Source organism: Rana temporaria, chromosome 6 (assembly GCF_905171775.1).
Source record: "Rana temporaria chromosome 6, aRanTem1.1, whole genome shotgun sequence".
Classification (NCBI taxonomy): domain Eukaryota; kingdom Metazoa; phylum Chordata; class Amphibia; order Anura; family Ranidae; genus Rana; species Rana temporaria.
In genome coordinates, this window is record NC_053494.1 from 107,463,685 (window position 1) to 107,487,007 (window position 23,323).

At 43.8% G+C, this 23,323-nt stretch overlaps 1 protein-coding gene across 2 annotated transcripts in view; it reads right to left on the reverse strand.

Moving 5' to 3' along the window:
• Nucleotides 1-23,323, reverse strand: part of GLS (glutaminase) — a 166,768-nt gene that overhangs the window by 138,510 nt on the left and 4,935 nt on the right. For both annotated transcript variants that reach the window (XM_040357134.1, XM_040357135.1), the window contains exon 2: nucleotides 5,527-5,623. In XM_040357134.1, coding sequence (XP_040213068.1) covers nucleotides 5,527-5,623 — 97 coding nt within the window. The remainder of the gene's footprint in view (nucleotides 1-5,526; nucleotides 5,624-23,323) is intronic.

The window sequence follows — 23,323 nt, forward strand, 5'->3', positions numbered from 1 at the left end:
AGTTTTTTTAGCGCTACTCCACATTTTTGTATAATGAATGATTATTGCTAGTGGCTATAGCCACTGGCAATAATTGCATGCTAGAAAGCCAACATGCTGGTTGTCTCCAAGTCGCTCACTTGATTGGACTCGGGTACAATCAGCCTGTCCATAGATGGATCGAATCTCAGCCAGCCACTGCTGAACTGGCCAAGATCCGAGCCATTTATGGCCGGCTAAACACACCTAATGTCCTAGGGTGACCACTGTACTGAATGTGCCAGGACTACATAACACTTCCCTCTTTCCTTCATTACATCAGGGGCAGTACTTCGTAGTCCACATAGATAGCAGGAATGTCAGGATTATAAGATATATATATATATATATATATATATATATATATACACATACACATATATATACATATATATACACATATATACATATACACATATACACACACACATACACACACACAACCAAAAGAAAGCAAAATAAATGTAATGTTAGAGTGTACGTAAACTTTAATACTGTCCTTTCTGCCAGATTGTATGCGCCTTTCTGAGTGTTGATATATAAAAAGAGTGATAAGTACTTTCTTCCTACCCGTGTAATCCTAAATCCATTCCAATCTCATGTTTCATAATATTGGGTTGTATAATGAAACTACATAGAAAACACTTGCTTGATTCAAACAGAGGAGAGTTCCCAGGTTTAGAGTTCACCTTCAGATTAGAATCTCCAATGGCTTGTGTGCAGTGAAGGGAGTTTTTATTAGTCTGATCTGCATACCTTTCATTCAAAAAGTCTCCTCCATGTAACCTTGAATTATATCCAGGATCATTAAATTACGGTAATTTGTACAAGTCCCCAGCTGTTTTGCACATGTAAACTGTAAATTCCCAATACTACGTCTTTAAAGGGTTGTAAAAGGCACAATTTGTTTTTCCCTAAATAGCTTCCTTTAGTGCAGTCCTACTTCACTTACCTCATCCTTCCATTTTGCTTTTAAATGTCCTTATTTCTTCTGAGAAATCCTCACTTCCTGTTCTTCTGTCTGTAACTACACACAGTAATGCGAGGCTTTCTCCCTGGTGTGGAGTGTCATGCTCGCCCCCTCCCTTGGACTACAGGAGAGTCGGGACGCTCTCTACGTTGCAGAGAGAGAAAGGAGCTGTGTGTTAGAGGGCGTCCTGAATCTCATGCAGTCCAAGGGAGGGGGCGAGCACGACACTCCACACCAGGGAGAAAGCCTCGCATTACTGTGTGGAGTTACAGACAGAAGAACAGGAAGTGAGGATTTCTCAGGAGAAATAAGGACATTTAAAAGAAAAAAAAATCGAAGGATGCAAACGGACAAACTTTTTGGAAACAAAAGTCCTACAGTGCAAAGTCCTATCGTGTGTACAGAAATCCATCGGACTTTAGTCCAAAGTACACACGCGCATGCCCAGAACCAATGTTAAAATCAACCAACAAAAGCAGAAGTTGACCAAAGTGTGGCGGTAAAGAGAAGAAAAGAGCAGAAAAAATTACAGGATTTTGAGAAAGTTGGCAGAAAAAGTCCTGCCGTGCGTATGCTTTGGGTGTTCCCGGCCAACTCCCTTCTAACAAAAATCCCTGGAAAAGTTTGTTTGAAGTCCCCCCCCCCCCCCCCCCCAAGAGGCTTTCTCCACACCAGGCAGAAAGCCTTGCATTACTGTGTGGAGTTACAGACAGAAGAACAGGAAGTGAGGATTTCTCAGAAGAAATAAGGACATTTAAAAGCAAAATGGAAGGATGAGGTAAGTGGAGGAGGACTGCACTAAGGTAAAGGAAGCTATTTAGGGGAAAAAATATATATATATTGTACCTTTACAACCCCTTTAAAGCATTACAAGGAACCTTTTTATGATTTGCTTATGAAAGTATCTATGCTTTAACATCTCTTATTTTAGATTAGTACCGGAGAAGCATAGACCCAGCTGAAGGAGTTTTTCCATTTATTAGTTCTGCCAGTAAACATTCCAGTCTACCCACTTCTAGTTAAAATACAACAGACTGTGGCAAGAAGCCAATGAACTTGAAAGCTAGATGTCAACAAATCGTGAAAAATGCAGATATAAGATGCAATAAACCAACAAAACTTGGCCAGGCAAGTGCTAGATAAGGTTCTGTTTTTTTATTTAAGAAATGGGGTGTTGACCAAAGTGATGCCCAAGAACCCTAGGACAACAGCATTCTGCGGATCCCCGATATGTAAATCCTTGGTTTTACATAAGTGGCACAATAAAAGTGAGGTGTACATTAGAAGAACAGATCATGAACCTTCCAATACAACGCCTTAGTGGAAGCTTCCATATACATTTGCTAGAAAGGGTTTGTGAACCCTTGGGAAAAATTGAGACTTATGTGAATGGTTCCCAAACTGGCTCCTTCTTCAAACTTGGTCACAAAAACAGGCAAACACAATCTACTCAGACCCACAGAAACATGTACCATTTTTTTTTTAGGTTTCTCCTTGAATGCTTTTGTCACAGTGTTTCCAGAACACTGCTCCGTAGGGTCAGCACTGCATTTCATGTGCAAAGAATTTTTGCCTTTAACATGGCTAGTATGATTAGGTGAACATGACCGTTTTTCAGGCAGACTTGACTTAAAGCTCAATGCAAGTCTATGGGCAGGCAGATATAAAAACGGGCACGAGTCCTTCTACATCCATTTACCTTTGAGTCCATAAGGTCCTGCTTTATTTATACCACCTGTTGGTGGACACACGTAAACTGCAAAATCTGGTCTGGAACCAACCCTGCCAAGGTGGCTGGTAAAACCCAGACTGGACTCCCGATCCGGGTTTTACTAGCCACCTTGGCAGGGTTGGTTCCCGACCAGATTTTGTGGTCCACTTGTGTCCACCAACAGGTGGCATAAATAAAGCACTGGAGCCAAGAGTTGCACTTGGCCTTGGACTCAGACCCCTTTCACACTGGAGGCATTTTTTCCAGGCGCTTAAGTGGCAGGAATAACGCCTGAATAAAAAGCCTCCCCTGCAATCCCAGTGTGAAAGCTCGAGTGCTGGCAGGGCGTCAAAAAAAATGTATAATATATATATATATATATTACACACACACACACACACACACACACACACACACACACACACACACATATACACACACATACATATACACACACACACATATACACACACACACATATACACACACACACACACATACACACACACACACACACACACACACACACACACACACACAAAATCAATGGGCAGCGCCGCCGAACTGCCGGCAAAGGGACGCTGTAGCAGCATTCTTAACCCTTTTTCGCCCGCAAGGGGGTTAAAAGCGCCACGCTATTGGCTGAAAGAATTACAATATATAATCACACATGGAAAAAAAAACTATAGTTGCGCTGATAAAATACTAGTAGTTATATCATGTGAATAAATAAATTTAAACACCAATGTATAACCAATTGTGAGTAAACACAATACCTCACCAAAGTGGAAAGGTATTTAAAGCAAGTAAAATTACACAAACCACAGGATGGAACTGTGGGTGTCTTATAATAGTGCAGTGCCACGTCCTGCATATATTGAAAAGTTAATGTTGGAGAGGAACAAGAACGGACTTTATAGGCACCAATTGTGACATAAAAATACATTTATTGATGCAATTTCCCAAGGGGGCATTGGACCAACATTACAATAGATATATTTATAAAAAACATTAAAAACAGAGAAAAGTTATCTATTGTAATGTTGGTCCAATGCCCCCTTGGGAAATTGCATCAATAAATGTATTTTTATGTCACAATTGGTGCCTATAAAGACCATTCTTGTTCCTCTCCAACATTAACTTTTCAAAGTGGAAAGGTATGTAGAAAAATGATATTGTATATGACAAAATGACCCCTATAGTGAATCACTCTGACGTAGTGACTATAATTGGTACAATGTCAACAATAAAACATCAAAAAATACTAAAGTGACTTGATCAATAACAAAACATGAAGTGAATCTGTGTCCAGTAAAGACAGAACATGAAACAGAGTCCAATAAGACTTGCAACTAAAAAGTTGAATGTTTGTAGCAAAATTGGACATATGCACAGGTGAGTGAATTAAAATAAATCCCGGTTACAGAAATGTCCAAATTCCACGAAAAGCCAGATAGATGAAAAGATGAAGGGCAAGGCTGCCGTGCACCACCACCGCACTGAGATTTCCACTAGTGTGACCCAGAATATTAAGGTACTCTTACCAGATAGATGTGCCCTTTGAAAACGTAATTTCTGACGAAACTGGTCAGGGCGGTGCTACGCATTGACGTCACCACGCTCCCACGTGACCCGATTGCATCCTAGCTTATGCTTTTTTAACTTTTTAATCTGTACCGTTTTTTGCCTGTAATGCTTCCTATGAGCCTTACAATGAATATACAAGTTTTATAAAGGTAATGCACATTGTTGCCCTTATTTCTTATTACATTTACGATCCACGGATTTACCTATGGGAAGAGGAGATCACATCCCTGTCATTGTCCTCAGAGAGAGGAGACCCTGAGTGGTCGGATGATCCAGCTTGCCCGATAACCTGTGCAGAGGTTTGTTTCTGCAGAAGCGCTTGTGACCTTATTATCTGAGGTCCCATCTATCTGGTAAGAGTACCTTAATATTCTGGGTCACGGTGGAAATCTCAGTGCGGTGGTGGTGCACGGCAGCCTTGCCTTTCATCTTTTCATCTATCTGGCTTTTCGTGGAATTTGGACATTTCTGTAACCGGGATTTCTTTTAATTCACTCACCTGTGCATATGTCCAATTTTGTTACAAACAATCAACTTTTTAGTTGCAAGCCTTTTTGGACTCTGTTTCATGTTCTGTCTTTACTGGACACAGATTCACTTCACATGTTTTGTTATTGATCAAGTCACTTTAGTATTTTTTGATGTTTTATTGTTGACATTTTAACAGTTATAGTCACTACGTCAGAGTGATTCACTATAGGGGTCATTTTGTCATATATAATATCATTTTTCTACATACCTTTCCACTTTGGTGAGGTATTGCGTTTACTCACAATGGGTTATACGTTGGTGTTTCAATTTATTCACATGATATAACTACTAGTATTTTATCAGCGCAACTATATTGTTTTTTTTTTGTTATCACATGATTATCACGTTTGCGTTGCAGCTTTTGTTCGCTTTTTGTTAAATTTACATTTATTTCATCAATAATTCCATTATTAGCGCAGGATTATCCCCCCCCCCCTTTTTCCCCATATAATCACACATACATAGTACATCTCTGAATGTAGCACAATGGGTGGCTGCATACCTTCTCCATACCTGTACATGTTTTATCAATCTGTGAGCATGGCCAAATAAAAAGCACAGCTTCCACTGCTGATAAAGCCATAATTTTACATCATACAGATATGCACATAAAAGAAAACCATCCCATACTTTTGTTCATAGGCTTAGCATTACCTATAAAAAAATCGCTAGGTCTGCATGAAAGACGTATGCATTCAAATGAACTTACAGTAATAAATTTATGAACCGGGATTTTTTCTTGACCTTCAGCAATTGTATAGAAGAGCAAATCTTCCAGGCTTGGCAAGAGTCCTTGCTTGTTTTTCCTGAAAAAATAAAATATATATATTTTGTCACCTTCACAATAAAGACAAAAAATATATAAATTTCAAGGAGTTTAGTGCAAGGCTTTAATAAATACTAATTGTTTTCCCCATATAATTCTTAGTAAATACATAAATAACCATCATGTACACAAAACATGTTTAGAGCTACCCAGATGATATTATAAGGCCTTTAATAAATTGCAATCCACTGAATAAATTGTAATCCCTGACCACTTTCCCTTTCCTGATAGATTATTCTATGAAATCCCAGCCCCCTCAACAGAAGATAAAGCTTAAGTGGAGCTCACAGCTTTCATTACATTCCCTTATGAATAAACATGGCCAACTGTTCCTGGCTTCACACTCCTGGTGTTACAGAAAGCTTGTTCTTCGACATTTCTGTCTGGAATTTTTCCCGGTTCTCAGCAACAAGCAGCGCTATTGTAAAATTGCAATGTGCTAAATGTAGTCACTGCGTAACATAACCTGGGACACAAATGTGCATCTTCTTATAGGATATATATAGCTACTTCATACCTGAAAAGCATTCATGGCAGCATATAGGCATGAACAGTCATGTGCATACATGCATACAATCTGAGCATGTCACCCGAGAAGCCTCAACCTGCAGCACATACAATAAGGCCTCCTTACAGATATTCCCTTGGGTTCATATATACGTTAAGTGTAAAAATCCATGCAAACAAAATGTGAAACTGCTTGTATTGTGTGTTAACCCATCACTTCCATTAAAGTATATGGGGCCAATAATGTCACAGCTCTAAAAAAAAAAAAAACACACACACCTCACATCTTTTTGGAGTATCAAGCACAGAGAAGTGAAGAGTCAGTATTAAAATCATTGGGACTCCTATGCAACAGTAATTGTTTTTAAACATGAATGGGACAAAACGGATACATTTTTTTTTTTAAAGAATAAAAAAAAAAGAAAAAAAAAAAACACCTCACACAAACACGCGCACACACACTTTTCTATGGTTCTACTGCTGAGCATTGTCAGGCCCAGGGACAAAAACATTCAGATGTGAATGAGGGGGTTATTAAAAAGATATGGGCAACACAGTGGCTAGTAAAGTGGTTAGCACTTCCCCCAAGCAGCACTAGGGTCATCAGTGCCTAGAGTTTGCATGTTCTCCCTGTGCCTGCGTGGGTTTCCTCCGGATGCTCCGCTTTCCTCATACCCTTTAGACATGCTGGTAGGTTCTTGTTCCTAGTATGCATGAATGTGAGTTAGGGCCCTTTCACACCTGCGGACCGTATGTCTATTTCATCTGTTTTCGGATAAAATACGGACATACATGTAATCCCTATGGGATTGTGGATTTCAGCGGATGAACATCTGCTGACACCCGATCTCATCGGTCCCCGCTATGGTCCATTTCTGCAGACAGAGGAAAATCCTATTTTTCCATCCGTCTGCGGATCAGATGAACATGGACAGACGGTCCGTGTTCATCCAATCCCCCCATAGAGGAGAGCGGAGATCTGACAGGGTGGTCCCTGCATAGTGTGCGGGGACCGCCCTGTCATCTGTCAGCTCAGCAGTGATCAACGGAGTGATCCCTGCTGAGCAAGCGGATGATAAAGGTACGGATCCTCACGGGATCTGTGTGTGTGAAAGGGCCCTTAGGGACCCTAGACTGTAAGCTCTTTAAGGGCAGGGACTGATGTAAATGTATAATAAAAAATATGTAAAGCACTGCTGTAAACTGATGGCGCTTCACACATACCTGCAATGAAAAAATGTCATAAAATGTCAACATGACTGTCAGATTGTAAGGACTGCGGTTTTTTTTTTTAAACATTGTATTTCTGTGATAAAAAGTAAAAAAATCTTTCAAGCACCAACACACTTTGCACCATTGAAACCCTCTGCAATGTAAATAAATAATTATATAAATATACATACACACACACACACACACACTGTATTTGCTGGCGTATAAGACTACCTTTTACACTTTAAAAAAAAACTAGCCAAAAAGCAGGGGTCATCTTATACGCGGGGTCAGCTGCTCGGATGCCTGCTGGATGTGCGCTAATACTGTATGTAGCATTGGCTTCATACAGTATATACCGCTTAGCCAATCCCGATGAGCGATGTATTCAAATGAATACAGAGCCTGTTCGGATTGGAGTAACAACCTCTGCCAATCCGAGCAGGCTACATATAGTAGCCTACTCGGATTGGCTTTGAGAGTCAGAGAGTCGTGGGCAGATGATGTTACAGCCTCTGCCAATCCAAGCAGGCTTTATATTCATTAATAGAATACATTGCTCGCCATGATTGGCTCCAGCAAGAATTAAGAAGAATATGGCTCCAGAAGGAAGAAATATGAAGCGTCGGAAGGGGGGGGGTTGTCTTATACAGTACAGTGAGTACAGGTAAAAAAAAAAAAAAAAATTTAAGTTAGGGAGGTTGTCTTATACGCCTGGTCGCCTTATACACCGGCAAAAAATTATATATATATTATATATATATATATATATATTATATATATATATATATATATATATATATATATATATATATATGTGTGTGTGTGCGTGTGCGTCGAGAATAACGTGTAACTCGCTCCTGCAACCTACTGGGATTTACACCTCACATATACCGGGAGGCTTCATCCGAGGCATACGCAGTGCCAGAGGAGGGCGGACCTGGCGGCCTCTCATCAGAGGACCAGCTGCAAGAACCAGGAATAGACAGCCGCCCGATGATGCCAGAGAAGATGGCGGCACAGGACCTGGTGTGCAGCAGTGGAGTGACGGATCACAGCAGACCAACCTGGATTTGCAAGGTGTGCGAGTATGTCTACTGTGGATTAACCAGCAGAGAAGGTTAAGGGATTAAAAAAAATAAAATAATATATAGCCAAAGAATAAAGTTGTTTCTTCGATTGAAAAGTATTTCCCACGTGCTGAAAAATCTCTGAGAGGTTAAACAATTTTCATAGTTGAACAGTCCCATGTTAGCCTGTATGTTGCAAGATCTACATAATATGCAAGCAAGCCTGGGCTTGATCCCATCACTCTAAACGTACATGATCCATGAGAACCACAATGTAGTATTCGTACTGTCTATTCCAAGCTTATTCACCTATTATACCCAGACAGCAGATCGACATAGTCACTGGTTGTCAAAGCAACGTGACAAAGCAAGTCTGCTGCATCTGTCACCGAGAATTTCAAGATTGCCTGAACAAATCTCAAGGACTAATTAGAGAAAATATAGGGCTTGCCTGCAGTAATGGAGATGATCCTCTAATGCCCCGTACATACCAGCGGAATTTCCGTCGGGATAAACTGACGGATGTTTAAGCTGTCTTGCATACACACGGTCACACCAAATTCCGACCGTTCAAAACGTGGTGACGTACAACAATATGACGAGCCGAGAAAAATGAAGTTCCATGCTTCCGAGCATGCGTCGACTTGATTCTGAGCATGCGTGTTTTTTTCTCCGTCGGAGATCCACAAAGATGATCGGAATTTGCAATAGATTTATTTATTTATTTATTTTTATGAAAAAAAAAAATGAGAACATGTTCTCTTTCCAAGTACGTCGGAATTTCTGATGGAAAAAATCCAATGGGGAACACACACGGTCGAAATATCCGATGGAAAAGTTCCGTCTGACTTTTTTCATCTGAAATTACGATCGTGTGTACAAGACATCACTGTTCATAATTCAACTGAAAAAAAAAAAAAAATGTACATGCTGAAAGATAAACATTATCCTGGTTTGAACGTATGACAGTACAGTTTGTTCAAACAATGGAATTTAAAATGTTTGCATTAAACAGACGTAAAATAAAAAAATGTGTTTTTAAACTAGATTTCATGAGCTTTGACATGGAGGGCCATTGCTTTTTATTAAAAGTGCACTGCATGTATTACATTTATGTGAGATGTAACCCTCAAGAGAGAGAAGCATAATCTCACCCTGTAAATGGCATTAATAAGATAAGACCTAACCTCCAGCATGCAGAGCACAAAAAGGAACTGAAAAGAGCTCTGTAAACAACAACTACTAGATAAGGGGCATGTTCACAGGGGCTGCCAGGGGGGTGGGAACAGCAGGTCAATGAGCCACGGTTTTAACCCCTACCTAGATGGCTGTAGCATGGATCTGACCCCCGCTGCCTCCGCACCAAGAACTGAGTGATGGAAAATCACTGAATTCTCGGGTCCGCTCTGAGCACAGAGCAGTGACTGAAGGCTCTGCCCCCCCCCCCCCCCCCCCAGAGTTCACTGCCCCTCCAGCTGCCAGTCCAGGTATCTGGAGGGGCATCCCGACACTACTGGCAGGATCCCTGCAGATCTTGGACAGGCACTAATGTCATCCGACATCAGACTTTAGCCCGGAGTCAGCTGAATCTAAATCACAGGAGTGCAGAACCAAGTGCCATCCTGTGACCTACAGAAGAAGGATGGATAAAGGAGCTTTGGCCTTCCTCCTCTAAGAGAATTCTCTTTATTTTAGTAGACTTGGGGAGGTTTTGATTGAACATCTTTTATGTTTTCCTTGTTCTTTGCATACCCACTAGATGTCCTTTCACCTCCCATGACCCTTGTCAGTGATGGGAAGCCTACCCAGCAGGGGCAGCAATAAAAACCTCACAGACCATATAACCATTCCCCACCAAAAACAAAGTTCACCAAGTGCTAGGTGTTCTACTTAGGCTGTTCTAATATCATAATAAACTGCATGACAGGCACAAATTAGCAAACAAGGTTAGGAATGATTAATATGACCCTTAATCCTCTGTTCACACATGTCCTCTGGCAAATGATCCTGTCTGAACCTCTTGTTAGCAACAGAACATTTTAAACCGGCTGTCAACAGATATTGCAAACAAGCATCTTATTCACGGGTGATGGAGCAACAAATCTAACAAACCTTTAATGAATATAACTAACAGATGTCCAAGCAGTTTACTGAGAAGTGGAGGGGACAACAGCCAGCAGCACAACCTGTGCAATGATAAAAGCAGAAGACCACCATAAGGGCCGAGTCCATGGGCTTCGGAAAGATGGTGATGCTTGCATTTGTCATCAGTTTGGGATGCTTCTGAAATGATTCAGAGAGGATCCTGTGACTAATCAGACTCCCCCATTCACCGATCATGGGTGTCCCTGGCATCACATTTCATGCAGCCGAGTCCAGAGACTGTTAACCCCCACAATACTGAATGTTCAGCAGAAGGAAGAGAGCAGGACAGCCCTAAAGTGGACATTTCTACAGGATCCAGCAGCCTGGACAACGTGGGACATCCTTCATTATTGGTCATGAGGGAGTAAGTGTCGGACCAAACCTCACCACGCATCTATAGATGCAGGAGGCTCAGCTCATGATCGAGCCTGCACGTGTGCCACAATAGGAAGCAGCCACGCCTCAACTGCGTGCAACACACCCGCTTGCGTCATTGTAGTCCAGGCTCACAGGGCTGAAACGGATGATGAGGAGGTGGCAATCTGCCCTCCACTGCTTGTCAAAACGCCCTTTGAAGAGCGATCCACTGTGAATCGCTCTCTTGAGTGGTGGCAATGGCTGCCACATGTGTAATTCTCTAACAAAAGATTTCCCAGCACACTTACCAACCAGCCTGCAAAACAACCAAATTGGCCCTGTCTAACAGGCAAGTTATAGATTGGGGTGGTTGCCACTTGTAGGGGTGTAATTCTGCAGTCTTTCTAATAAAAAGTCCAATTATTTATTTTTTAATAATAACAAACATGTTATACTTTCCTGCTCTGGGCGGGTCCCTCGCTAGCCCTCCTGGCCACTCACTTCTGTTGAGTTCCCCCACAGCAAGCAGCTTGCCATCAGGGCACCCGAGTCGCTGCTCGGTGTGTCCATTCAGACACAGAGCTGCGGTGGAGCCCTGCCTCCTCACTCTCCTTATTGACTCACTAACTTTGATTGACAGCAGCGGGAGCCAATGGCGCCCCACTGCTGTCTCAGCCAATGAGGGAGAGTCCTGGACAGCCGACACTCTCGTGCAACATCGCTGGATCGAGATGGGGCTCAGGTAAGTATTAGGGGGGCTGAGGGGAACTGCTACACACAGGTTTTTTATCTTAATGCATTCTGTGTATTAGGCTACTTTCACACTGGGGTGGTGGGTAAAGCGCTGCCATTTTTAGGGTTGATTTCAATGGACAGGGGCACTTTTAGGAGTGTACACCGCTCGTACAGCGCCTCAAACATGAGGCTAGCAGGATTTTTTTTTTTTACTGTCCTGCCAGCACACCGCTCCAGTGTGAAAGCCCTCCCCCTCTCCCAGCTGACCGTCTTGTCATTCCCCCTTGGCCCTCTGTCACTGCAGCCCGATACTTCTTCCTCTTCCCCTCACTGCTCCACTTCTGGATGTCCCCCCTCCTTTCCTATGCTTCCCCCAGCACCAATGCCCTGTGAGCCGACTATTTCTGATTCCCTTTCACTACTCAGACTCCTGTACTGACCCCCCACCCCCCCCTCATCAAAGCCATACAGTGCCTCCCTGCTGCGCCGCTAGCCGACTTCCCTCCAGCCGGCTTCAGTTAAGCTTTGTGCCGTGAAGGGGAATCCAAACCTGCCACATTATCCTTCTCTCCATGGCGCTCCTGCACCTCCTGTACCGGGCTCTGACCTGTGTCCACCTTCCCTTCCTGCAGCTCCTAGCCGGCTCGGCATCCCATCGGCTGTAGCAAGGGCGGGAGATTGGTGCGGCTACAGGTGTTGAGGATAGAGAGTGGGGGGGAGCTGGTACACATGTCATGTTTACCAGCCTGAAAAGCCACACTGAGCGAGCAATACCTCAGTGCAGCCTCGTCAGCAGAGGATAACCAGTGCCCATCAGTTATTACAGCAGAATACAGTGTGTACAATATATAATTATAGGCCTGTGTCTAACGTTCGGTAGTAATTAAAAGCATGTAAGGGCAATTCTTTTATCTGCTGTTGTGGCTGGAGGGGGAGAGATGTCAGCCAGTAACAGAAAACCTAGGAGGGGGGAGAATCCAATAATTAATATGTAGAATGAACTATACATTGTGCACATGCATGCTTTACATTTATAAGACTGTCATCTGCCTGGGTGCTCAGCAGTGTGGCCAAGAATGAGGGGGTGTGATTTATGTTGAAGTGGGCGAGTTCACATTTAACATGTACAGGTCTAGTGTACCCTCCCACATTCACTGCAAATCCGAGAGGGAGAGGGAGTGATGTGCTGGAACAGCTCCTTCTTGGCAGAATAGATGATGCATCATTGGAATTACAGAGATGACTTCCTGAAAAATCAGTTGGACTTTTCTCTTCAATAGTAAGGAATTTCACAAATGCATTAACTGTTTAGTTTAGGGGGGGTGTACTAATGTAGGGGGTGTACTAATGGGGGAATTTTTTTTGCTCATCCCGGAGTTCTGCTTTAAACCTCTGCCAGTATTTTACTGTCAACCAGACCCCCCTTTCCTATGTCCATTGTTCCCAGGAGAGAAAGTGATTGGAAACACAAAATGTTACAATTATCGATGGAAACTGGCGATCAGAGGAGGCCATCCAATGGGAACACCAGTTCAGGGGACAGCTACGTTTGGGGACATTTTTACACTTTCTGTTGGGTCTCCAAAAGAAGTGAAGTAAAATCTCCCCAAAATGACAAGGGCATAAAAAACGTAAAGAAACTAAAAAGTATTGGCTTTAGTCATATTTAAAGCGAGATTAAACCCAAAAGCAATTATTTATTATATTGCAGCTTACCAATTCTTAGATGTGATGGCTGCTGAGTTTTTTTTTAGGCTTTCTATTTTCATCTGGTTTTTCAAAGTACAAGCTCTCCAGCAGAAACCACTTAAAGCGGGAGTTCACCCATTTAAAAAAAAAAAAAAAAAATCTCCCCTTAGCTTCCTGCTCGTTCGGTCTAGGGGAATCGGCTATTTATATTAAAATATGAGCAGTACTTACCCGTTTTCGAGCTGCATCTTCTTCCGTCGCTTCCGGGTATGGGTCTTCGGGAGCGGGCGTTCCTTCTTGATTGACATTCTTCCGAGAGGCTTCCGACGGTCGCATCCATTGCGTCACTCGTAGCCGAAAGAAGCCGAACGTCGGTGTGGCTCTATACTGCGCCTGCGCACCGACGTTCGGCTTCTTTCGGAAAATCGTGACGCGATGGATGCGACCGTCGGAAGCCTCTCGGAAACCTGTCAATCAAGAAGGAACGCCCATTCCCGAAGCCCATACCCGGAAGCGACGGAGAGGATGCGTCTCGTAAACGGGTAAGTACTGCACATATTTTAAAATAAATAGCCGATTCCCCTAGTAATAACGAGCAGGAATCTAAGGGGGAAAAGTGCCCTCTAAGGGTGAACCCCCGCTTTAACACTGGCACGGGTGAATAAAATTATCAGAACTTATGTAAAAGGTGTGTTACTAGTCAGATCACCAGGAGAAGACAGAAGGAAAAACTGATGCAGCCATCATATGTGATTGGCACGGTGCCATATATTACGTTTTGGGTTTAATACCGCTTTAAAAAGGTGGAAGATTTTTCTGCCACGTTATTGGGCCAGTATCCAATATAAACTCCAATCCCTCCAGCCACACGTCATCTACAAGAGTCTTATCTTTCAGGAATGGGAAGCCATCTTTTGCTATGCTTCCTCCTAAATGGCAAGAACACAGCAGAGGAATGGCACACTTGTTGGACCCGTTACTAAAGGGACATCATCTGCTAGAAATCACAGCCTGGCTGGAAATACACTGTGGATTCAATGCTCCTCTAAAAAAATATTGGACAGCATTACATGTCCTGTGTTGGCACATTTTTCCACCAGGTTCTACTGATAATGAAAGATAAACACTTCTGTTCTAAAGCAGGAAAAAGCTTTGTGAAGTAAACATTTTTTTCTTTGGAAAAAGAAGGATAATTTTTTTGGCATGTTTAACCACTTGATCACCGGGCCTATTTTGGCACTTCTCTCCTTCATGTAAAAATCTAAATTTTTTTGCTTTAAAATTACTCAGAACCCCCAAACATTATATATATATATATATATATATATATATATATATATATATATATATATATATATATATACACATATACACATATATACATATACATATACATACACACACTAATTATATATATATATATATATATATATATATATATATATATATATATATATATTTTTAGCAGACACCCTAGGGAATAAAATGGCGGTCACTGCAACTTTTTTTCCTTGCACAGTATTTGCGCAATAATTTTTCAAACGCCTTTTTATTTTTTTAGGGAAAAAAACAGTTTAATGAATTAAAAACAAAACAGTAAAGTTAGCCCAATTCTTTTGTATAATGTGAAAGACGATGTTACGCCAAGTAAATAGATACCCAACATGTCACGCTTTAAAATTGCGCACACTCATGGAATGGCGCCAAACTTCGGAACTTAAAAATCTCCATAGGCGACGCTTGAATTTTTTTTACAGGTTACTATTTTCAAGTTACAGAGGAGGTCTAGTGCTAGAATTGTTGCACACGCTCAAACGCACAGGATGATACCTCATATGTGGGGTTTGAATGGTGTTTACATATGTGGGCGGGACTTGCATGCATGTTCGCTTCTGCACGTGAGCTACCGGGATAGGGGCGTTTTCAAAAAAACAAAAAGGTTTTTTTTTTTTTTGATCACTTTTATTCCTATTACAAGGAATGTAAACATCCCTTGTAATAGGAATCACTGTGACAGGTCCGCTTTATGGAGAGATGTGGAGTCAAAAAGACCCCACATCTCTCCTCCAGGCTTACAAGCATGAAATCGGTGAAAACAAATTCACTGATCACATGCCGACAGCCGCGATTGCGGCTTTGTTTTCTTCCGGGTACCGGGCGTGACATCATAACGTCGCGCCTGAGCCTCCGACGGTCATAGAGATGACTGGTGACCATCCGGTCACCAGTCATCTCTATGCTTCCCAGCAGCGCCGGACGATTTGCTCTCCGGTCCCCCGATGGCACAGGAGAGCCCGGAGAAGCACCAGATGGCGGCGGGAGGGGGGGCCCCCGTCTCCTTCCGCTGCCTATAAGAACGATCAAGTGGAGGAACTGCCGCTTTGATCATTCTTATCGTGCACAGAATCGGTGGCTGAAGACGGCGATATCTAAATGATGCCTGTAGCTGCAGGCGTCATTCAGATATCACCGCACAAAGGCGAGGACGTTCATGGACGTCCTCGGTGATTAAGTGGTTAAAGCAGAACTCCGGGATTTATAAAAAAAAAAAAAAAAAACATTAGTACACACACTAAACAGTTATTACATCTGTGAAATTTCTTACCGTTTAAGAGAGATGTGTGATTGAATTTTCAGGAAGTCAGCTCTGCAATTCAAAAAATGCATCATCTTTTCTGGCAGGGAGGATCCTTGGGATGGGAGTGAATGTGGGAGGTACACTAGGCTTGTACATGTAAACTCACCCACTTCAACATAAATAACACCCCCTTATTCTGCAGCCAGCAAGCCATACATAACACGCAGTATAATAGGTTACAGCCTTATAAATACAAAGCATTTTAATATAAATGCAAACCAGTGCCAAATGTCAGGGACCACCTAGTGCCAAATGTCAGGGACCACCCAGTGCCGAGCGAGGATTATTATCAAAAATCACTTGCATGACACAGCGAGGTATAGTATGAAATTGCTGATGTCCCGCCGTTCCTATGATTGACAGCTCACTATGCCAATAATGGTGGGACATCAACCCTCGACACAAAATTCAGGTAGGTTTTATTTCAGAGAACTTGTCAGGAGTTATCATGCTGATAACAGAAGAATGGAGCAGGAGAAAGCCACAGGACTTAGGGCTTTGGAGAGAGAAAAGAAAACACTATAGATATATGTACCCAGCTGAAATTTCATGAATCGGGTTTACATCCACTTTAATAGTAAGGCAAGGCATAGATGATTTGATTCTTTCCTTCCACCACGGGAGGAAGAAAAGAAAATCACTCACTCAATTCCCCCATCAACAGTCAGTGCTCTGACGGCATGAAGCCTTCACAGCCAGCAGAACACAAATGATTACTGCTAGCGGCAACAGCCGCTGGAAGTAATTGCATGTAAAAAAAAAAGGCGGGTTGTACCCAAGTCGATCGATGGATCAACTTTAGTACCACCAGCCTGCCCAGAGATGGGACGAATCTTGGACGGTCCCTTCTAAAGTCAACAAGCTGAGGTGTAAAATAGTGCATATCCTAGTGCAAATTGCCTGGTCTATGTGGTGGGCTGCTTTAAAAAAGGCTGCCCAGGCCAGTGCAAGCCATCACGGTGTAAACGAGCCCTAGAAGTCATTACTGTGTACCATGCTTCTACCAAACCCCATTTGACCCAACCCCACCACCCTTAAGCTGCAAAGGCAGTAGATTATTATTATTATTATTATACAGGATTTATATAGCGCCAACAGTTTACGCAGCACTTTACAACATCAGGGAAGACATTATAGTTACAATACAATTTAATACAGAAATGATCAGAGGGCCCTGCTCGTTAGAGCTTACAATCTAGAAGTAGATGGGGTTGTTCGCATGCCGTGTCATGTGCCACAGTACAACATGTGAACCATTCACCTGGATAGTAAACGCACTGCTACCGCCCCACAGCCACAAAACATTGCAGATAAAATTATATCCGCCATCTTACTTGGCAGGCACAACCACCTACCAACGGCAACCCATTTAACTACATGCAATAGTGTGGGTTTTTAGGGGTTAAAACAAGCAATGAGAAATTCACATAACTCCTCACTACCTGAAAAAAGAGCCACTGCTGATCACACTTTAGAGCAGGGGTGCCCAACCTTTTGAAGAGCGAGGGCCACAATGAGCAGACGACAGGTCTGTGTCCACTCTGTGTATGCAAAGCACAGACACAGCCCACGCTACTCTATGGGCCCTCTCATCTGATCAAATGGAAGGGACGAAACCACTTCTGTTTTCTTTAGCAGATCGGATTGGAAGGAGGCAGGTGTAAACAGATGCAAGTCTGTTTACATCTGCCGCACCATAGAGGTGAATGGAGGGACCGATTAGGTCAGACAGATCAGGTTAAAGGGGCACAAGGCTACTTTTACACTGATAGTCTGCAGTCTGCCCACACCGAGGGTGCAGCACAGTGCCCCTGTGGCTTTCCTGCAGGTTAGCTGCACTTTGCCATAGAATTCTATTATATCCTGCAGGTGTGGTGCATTTTCTGAAAGTTCACCAAATCCACAGGTAAAACCTGAAGTCTATGGCTCAGCGCAGGCAAGCCGCGGGTACACTGCGCTACACCTGCGGATCAGTTTGAAAGCAGCCCAGTAACCACTGCAGATATGTCCATATATACACTCATTTTAGTAATAAACTTGATGTCCCAAGCAGAGTGCATTTGGTATCACTCCACCTATGACAGGAGCCGGTGCTATACGGTAAGCATTGGCTTAAGTGGCGCTGCTGCTCGCTTGCTCTACCGCTGGCTTCATTCACAGCCCGCCATCCCAGAGCAGGAGGTCGCGGGCCACATCAGAGGGCTTCCGCGAGCCACATGTGGCCCCTGTGCCACTGGTTGGGCACCCCTGCTTTAGAGGAACAATACTTGTATACAAAAAAAAAAAGCTGTGCAGACCACTCCCTGGTACATGGTACTCACTTAGCTGTAATTAATTGGCTGAATCAACATCCCTGTTAGATTGTGCTGGGCAGTGTTGCCCAATGTTGTCCTGATGCACAGACAAGGCAATTTGCCTGTCCTTAGGTCTTAGGCCCCGTACACACGACCGAACATGTCTGCTGAAACTGGTCCGACCGACCAGTTTCAGCAGACATGTTCGGTCGTGGGTACGGCCGACCGGACAATTGTCCGGCGGATCGGACAGTTTCCAGCGGACAAATGTTTCTTAGCATGCTAAGAAACATGTCCGCTGGAACCATGTCCGTCGGACATGTTCGGTCGTCTGTACAGACTCACCGTACATGTCCGATCGGCCGTCATCCCTCGCATGCGTTGGAAGTGATTCGACGCATGCGTGGAAGCATTGACCTTCCAGCCTGCCGACACTGTGCGGTATAATAAAAGAAGAAGATGGGAATAGAAAACGGAAAAAGAAGGGAGCTGGAACAGAGGGGAAAAGGACAAAGAAAGAGAAAGAGGGGGTAAAGGGATGAATGACACAAAAGGATAGCACTCACATGGGCCACATCTGTATATATAGCAAAGGGGAAGCAACAACTACAAGTAGATATTGATGGTCAGACTTTCAGGTCAGGGAAGTATATTAAAAAATAAAGTTTAATTTACAAAAAAATACATAATAATACAAAATAATTTACAACAATTGACCACTGTAAGCACAATCCTCAGAAGTCGCCAACGCACGTTTCGCCGTGGGGCTTCTTCAGGACGATAATGAGGATTTTGTGAATGACAGAGAACAAATCGTTATATGACAGATGGTCCTTCAGTGGGTGCATCCATAAGGCATATGTGTGCATCCATAAGGCACTCGTGTACACCCTGGGACACAGACGACACTCCTGTTCAGCCGCCTGATAACTCCCAGAGATTTTACAACACAGTTGTTAAGCTGGGGAATTGCTCTACTGAATACTCATTGTGCAGGGTTTATATTCCTGCTGGCTGGCTGCTGCGATATCTGTTGTCCCAGTGGGCCCCAGGACCACCTATTTTAGTTCCATATTGTAGCACAGCTGACGTGCGTTTTCTCCTGTGATGCCTTATTCAAGTCTGCGACTTGTATTTTGACCTTATGGTCACTTTAAGATCCTTCCCTTGAAAATCTGTGGATAAGCTCTTTTATGATCTTGAGACATCATTTGCCACATATGCCTTATGGATGCACCCACTGAAGGACCATCTGTCATATAACTATTTGTTCTCTGTCATTCACGAAATCCTCGTTATCGTCCTGAAGAAGCCCCACGGCGAAACGTGCGTTGGCGACTTCTGAGGATTGTGCTTACAGTGGTCAATTGTTGTAAATTATTTTGTATTATGTATTTTTTTGTAAATTAAACTTTATTTTTTAATATACTTCCCTGACCTGAAAGTCTGACCATCAATATCTACTTGTAGTTGTTGCTTCCCCTTTGCGGCGACGGTGCGGACACGTCACCGCGCTGTCTGTCCGCGCGGATTTCGGTTTGATAGTGTGTACAACCATCAGACCAAAAATCTCCCAGCGGACATGTCCGATGAAAACGGTCCGGCGAACCGTTTTCATCAGACTGTCCGCTGGTGTGTACGAGGCCTTATGGTTACAGTTCACACAGCGCAGCGCGTTGGTACACACTACACCACATTGCAACAGGCTGAACAAAGTTCAATAAAATGTAATTTTGTTTAAAAAAAAAAAAACAAAATAGGTATGTTATAAAAACACTTATAGCGCCACTACAGAACACAAACCAGCGGGAGCACAATATAAAACATAACATGTCTACTGGTGTGAATGGATGCTTACGGCAAAAAAAAACACATCATACATCGCTACACTGCTTAAACATCAATTTAGAGCAGGGGTGGGCAATTATTTTTTCGATGGGGTCACATGAGAAACTAAAAATATTTTGGAGGGCCGGGCCAAAAGGCTAAACTCAATACTGCATAAAATCAATTGTATTTCTTTATAAAAAGCAGTAAATATCATTGTTGGACAACTGGTACGAGTACTTGTTATAGTTAAACCATGAAAAAGTGAGGTTGCCTTACAAGAAAAAATGTTTAATTTATTAAACAAAATTTCCCAAAACAATGAACATTTTTCACTATTTGTGACTCATATTAGTGAAAATTTCCAGAGAGGATCAGAGACTGCGCACATGATACCAGAGAGGATCAGAGACTGCGGACATGATACCAGAGAGGATCAGAGACTGCGCACATGATACCAGAGAGGATCAGAGACTGCGCACATGATACCAGAGAGGATCAGAGACTGCGCACATGATACCAGAGAGGATCAGAGACTGCGGACATGATACTAGAGAGGATCAGAGACTGCGGACATGATACTAGAGAGGATCAGAGACTGCAGACATTGTCCCCATAAAGTCCTGCCAAACGACAATGTATGCCGTGTCATAATTTATGGTTTATGCATGTCTTATTGTCTTAGTGATTGATTCACATCACAACTTCATTGATGGCTTTTTTTTGTATGATTTTTAGTTTTGCTCATTACTGCCACACACGTGCAATGCATGGCTGCATGTGTGTGGCAGTGATGAGCAAAAGCAAAAATCATACAAAAAATAAGGGTATCAATTTCAATTCAATGAAGTTGTGATGTTAATCAATCACTAAGACATACATAAACCAGTGTGCCATCAATTGCTGCCAGTGTGCCATCAATTGCTGCCAGTGTGCCATCAATTGCTGCCAGTGTGCCATCAATTGCTGCCAGTGTGCCATCAATTGCTGCCAGTGTGCCATCAATTGCTGCCAGTGTGCCATCAATTGCTGCCAGTGTGCCACCAGTGTGCCATCGTGCCACCAGTGTGCCATCAATTGCTGCCAGTGTGCCACCAGTGTGCTATCAATTGCTGCCAGTGTGCCATCAATTGCTGCCAGTGTGCCACCAGTGTGCCATCAATTGCTGCCAGTGTGCCACCAGTGTGCCATCAATTGCTGCCAGTGTGCCATCAATTGCTGCCAGTGTGCCATCAATTGCTGCCAGTGTGCCATCAATTGCTGCCAGTGTGCCATCAATTGCTGCCAGTGTGCCATCAATTGCTGCCAGTGTGCCATCAATTGCTGCCAGTGTGCCACCAGTGTGCTATCAATTGCTGCCAGTGTGCCATCAATTGCTGCCAGTGTGCCATCAATTGCTGCCAGTGTGCCATCAATTGCTGCCAGTGTGCCATCAATTGCTGCCAGTGTGCCATCAATTGCTGCCAGTGTGCCATCAATTGCTGCCAGTGTGCCATCAATTGCTGCCAGTGTGCCATCAATTGCTGCCAGTGTGCCATCAATTGCTGCCAGTGTGCCATCAATTGCTGCCAGTGTGCCATCAATTGCTGCCAGTGTGCCATCAATTGCTGCCAGTGTGCCACCAGTGTGCTATCAATTGCTGCCAGTGTGCCACCAGTGTGCCATCAATTGCTGCCAGTGTGCCATCAAATGCTGCGTGTGCCACCAGTGTGCCATCAATTGCTGCCAGTGTGCCATCAATTGCTGCCAGTGTGCCATCAATTGCTGCCAGTGTGCCACCAGTGTGCCATCAATTGCTGCCAGTGTGCCATCAATTGCTGCCAGTGTGCCACCAGTGTGCCATCAATTGCTGCCAGTGTGCCATCAATTGCTGCCAGTGTGCCACCAGTGTGCCATCAATTGCTGCCAGTGTGCCACCAGTGTGCCATCAATTGCTGCCAGTGTGCCATCAATTGCTGCCAGTGTGCCATCAATTGCTGCCAGTGTGCCATCAATTGCTGCCAGTGTGCCATCAATTGCTGCCAGTGTGCCATCAATTGCTGCCAGTGTGCCACCAGTGTGCTATCAATTGCTGCCAGTGTGCCATCAAATGCTGCGTGTGCCACCAGTGTGCCATCAATTGCTGCCAGTGTGCCATCAATTGCTGCCAGTGTGCCATCAATTGCTGCCAGTGTGCCACCAGTGTGCCATCAATTGCTGCCAGTGTGCCATCAATTGCTGCCAGTGTGCCATCAATTGCTGCCAGTGTGCCATCAATTGCTGCCAGCATCCCCACAAGCAAGTACCTGATGTTGATGATGATGATGATGAAATCTCTGTCCTGTCAGTGTTTTGCTGCCTGCAGTCCTCGGCCGTCTCGGGTCTCCTACAGCAGCCTGTGCAGTGTGCACAGTGTGAGGTGACGAGTCGGGACCGGGTCATTACTTGGCGGGAATTGGGGGACTTTTTTGAATTCGGGGACACTCACTCCACGTGGTGACGGGTGGCTGGGAATGCCGTCAGCGGGGGGCGGGAAAGGAAGCGTGGCCAGCTCCAATGGCTTCTTCGGCTGAATCAGCGGGGGGCGGGAAAGGAGGCGCGGCTAACACCCACGGGTTTCTTCGGCTGCACCAGCGGAGGGGCGGGAAAGAGGTGCGGCTAACACCCGCAATTCTTTCGGCTGCAAATTCAGACTTCAAATTCAGATTTCTAGCGATCCGCCCGGGGGCCGGATTAAAAGGTCCGCCGGGCCGTATACGGCCCGCGGGCCGTAGTTTGCCCACCTCCGATTTAGAGGAAGGGAGGTTCCAGCGATTAAGCCGCCTGCCGCTCTGAAGATAGATTTCTGTGGCCTTAGGCTCTCATATAACGATACTACTTCAGCATGCTTAGGATCTCAAGATTTCAATGTGCTATCGCTCAGAAAGGACTACTTTATGATCCCTCTCTGTCTATATGTTATCATAAGGAGGAATTTATTGATGTGTAAAACGGGTATGTCTGAACAAAGGGACACAACTAAGGTGAAAGGCAATGCATCTATATGGGACATTTATTGCATTGTAGATTGCTTGCTATATGGTAATTTGTATAGTGTCAGCCTCCTGGGCATGTTCTACCCAATCCCTTTCTCAATACCACCCTCTAAAATATAACTTGGTGCCCACAGAAACATTACATTCACAATGTACCAGAAGTCTTGGTCCATTTCACCCATCCTTGGCAGC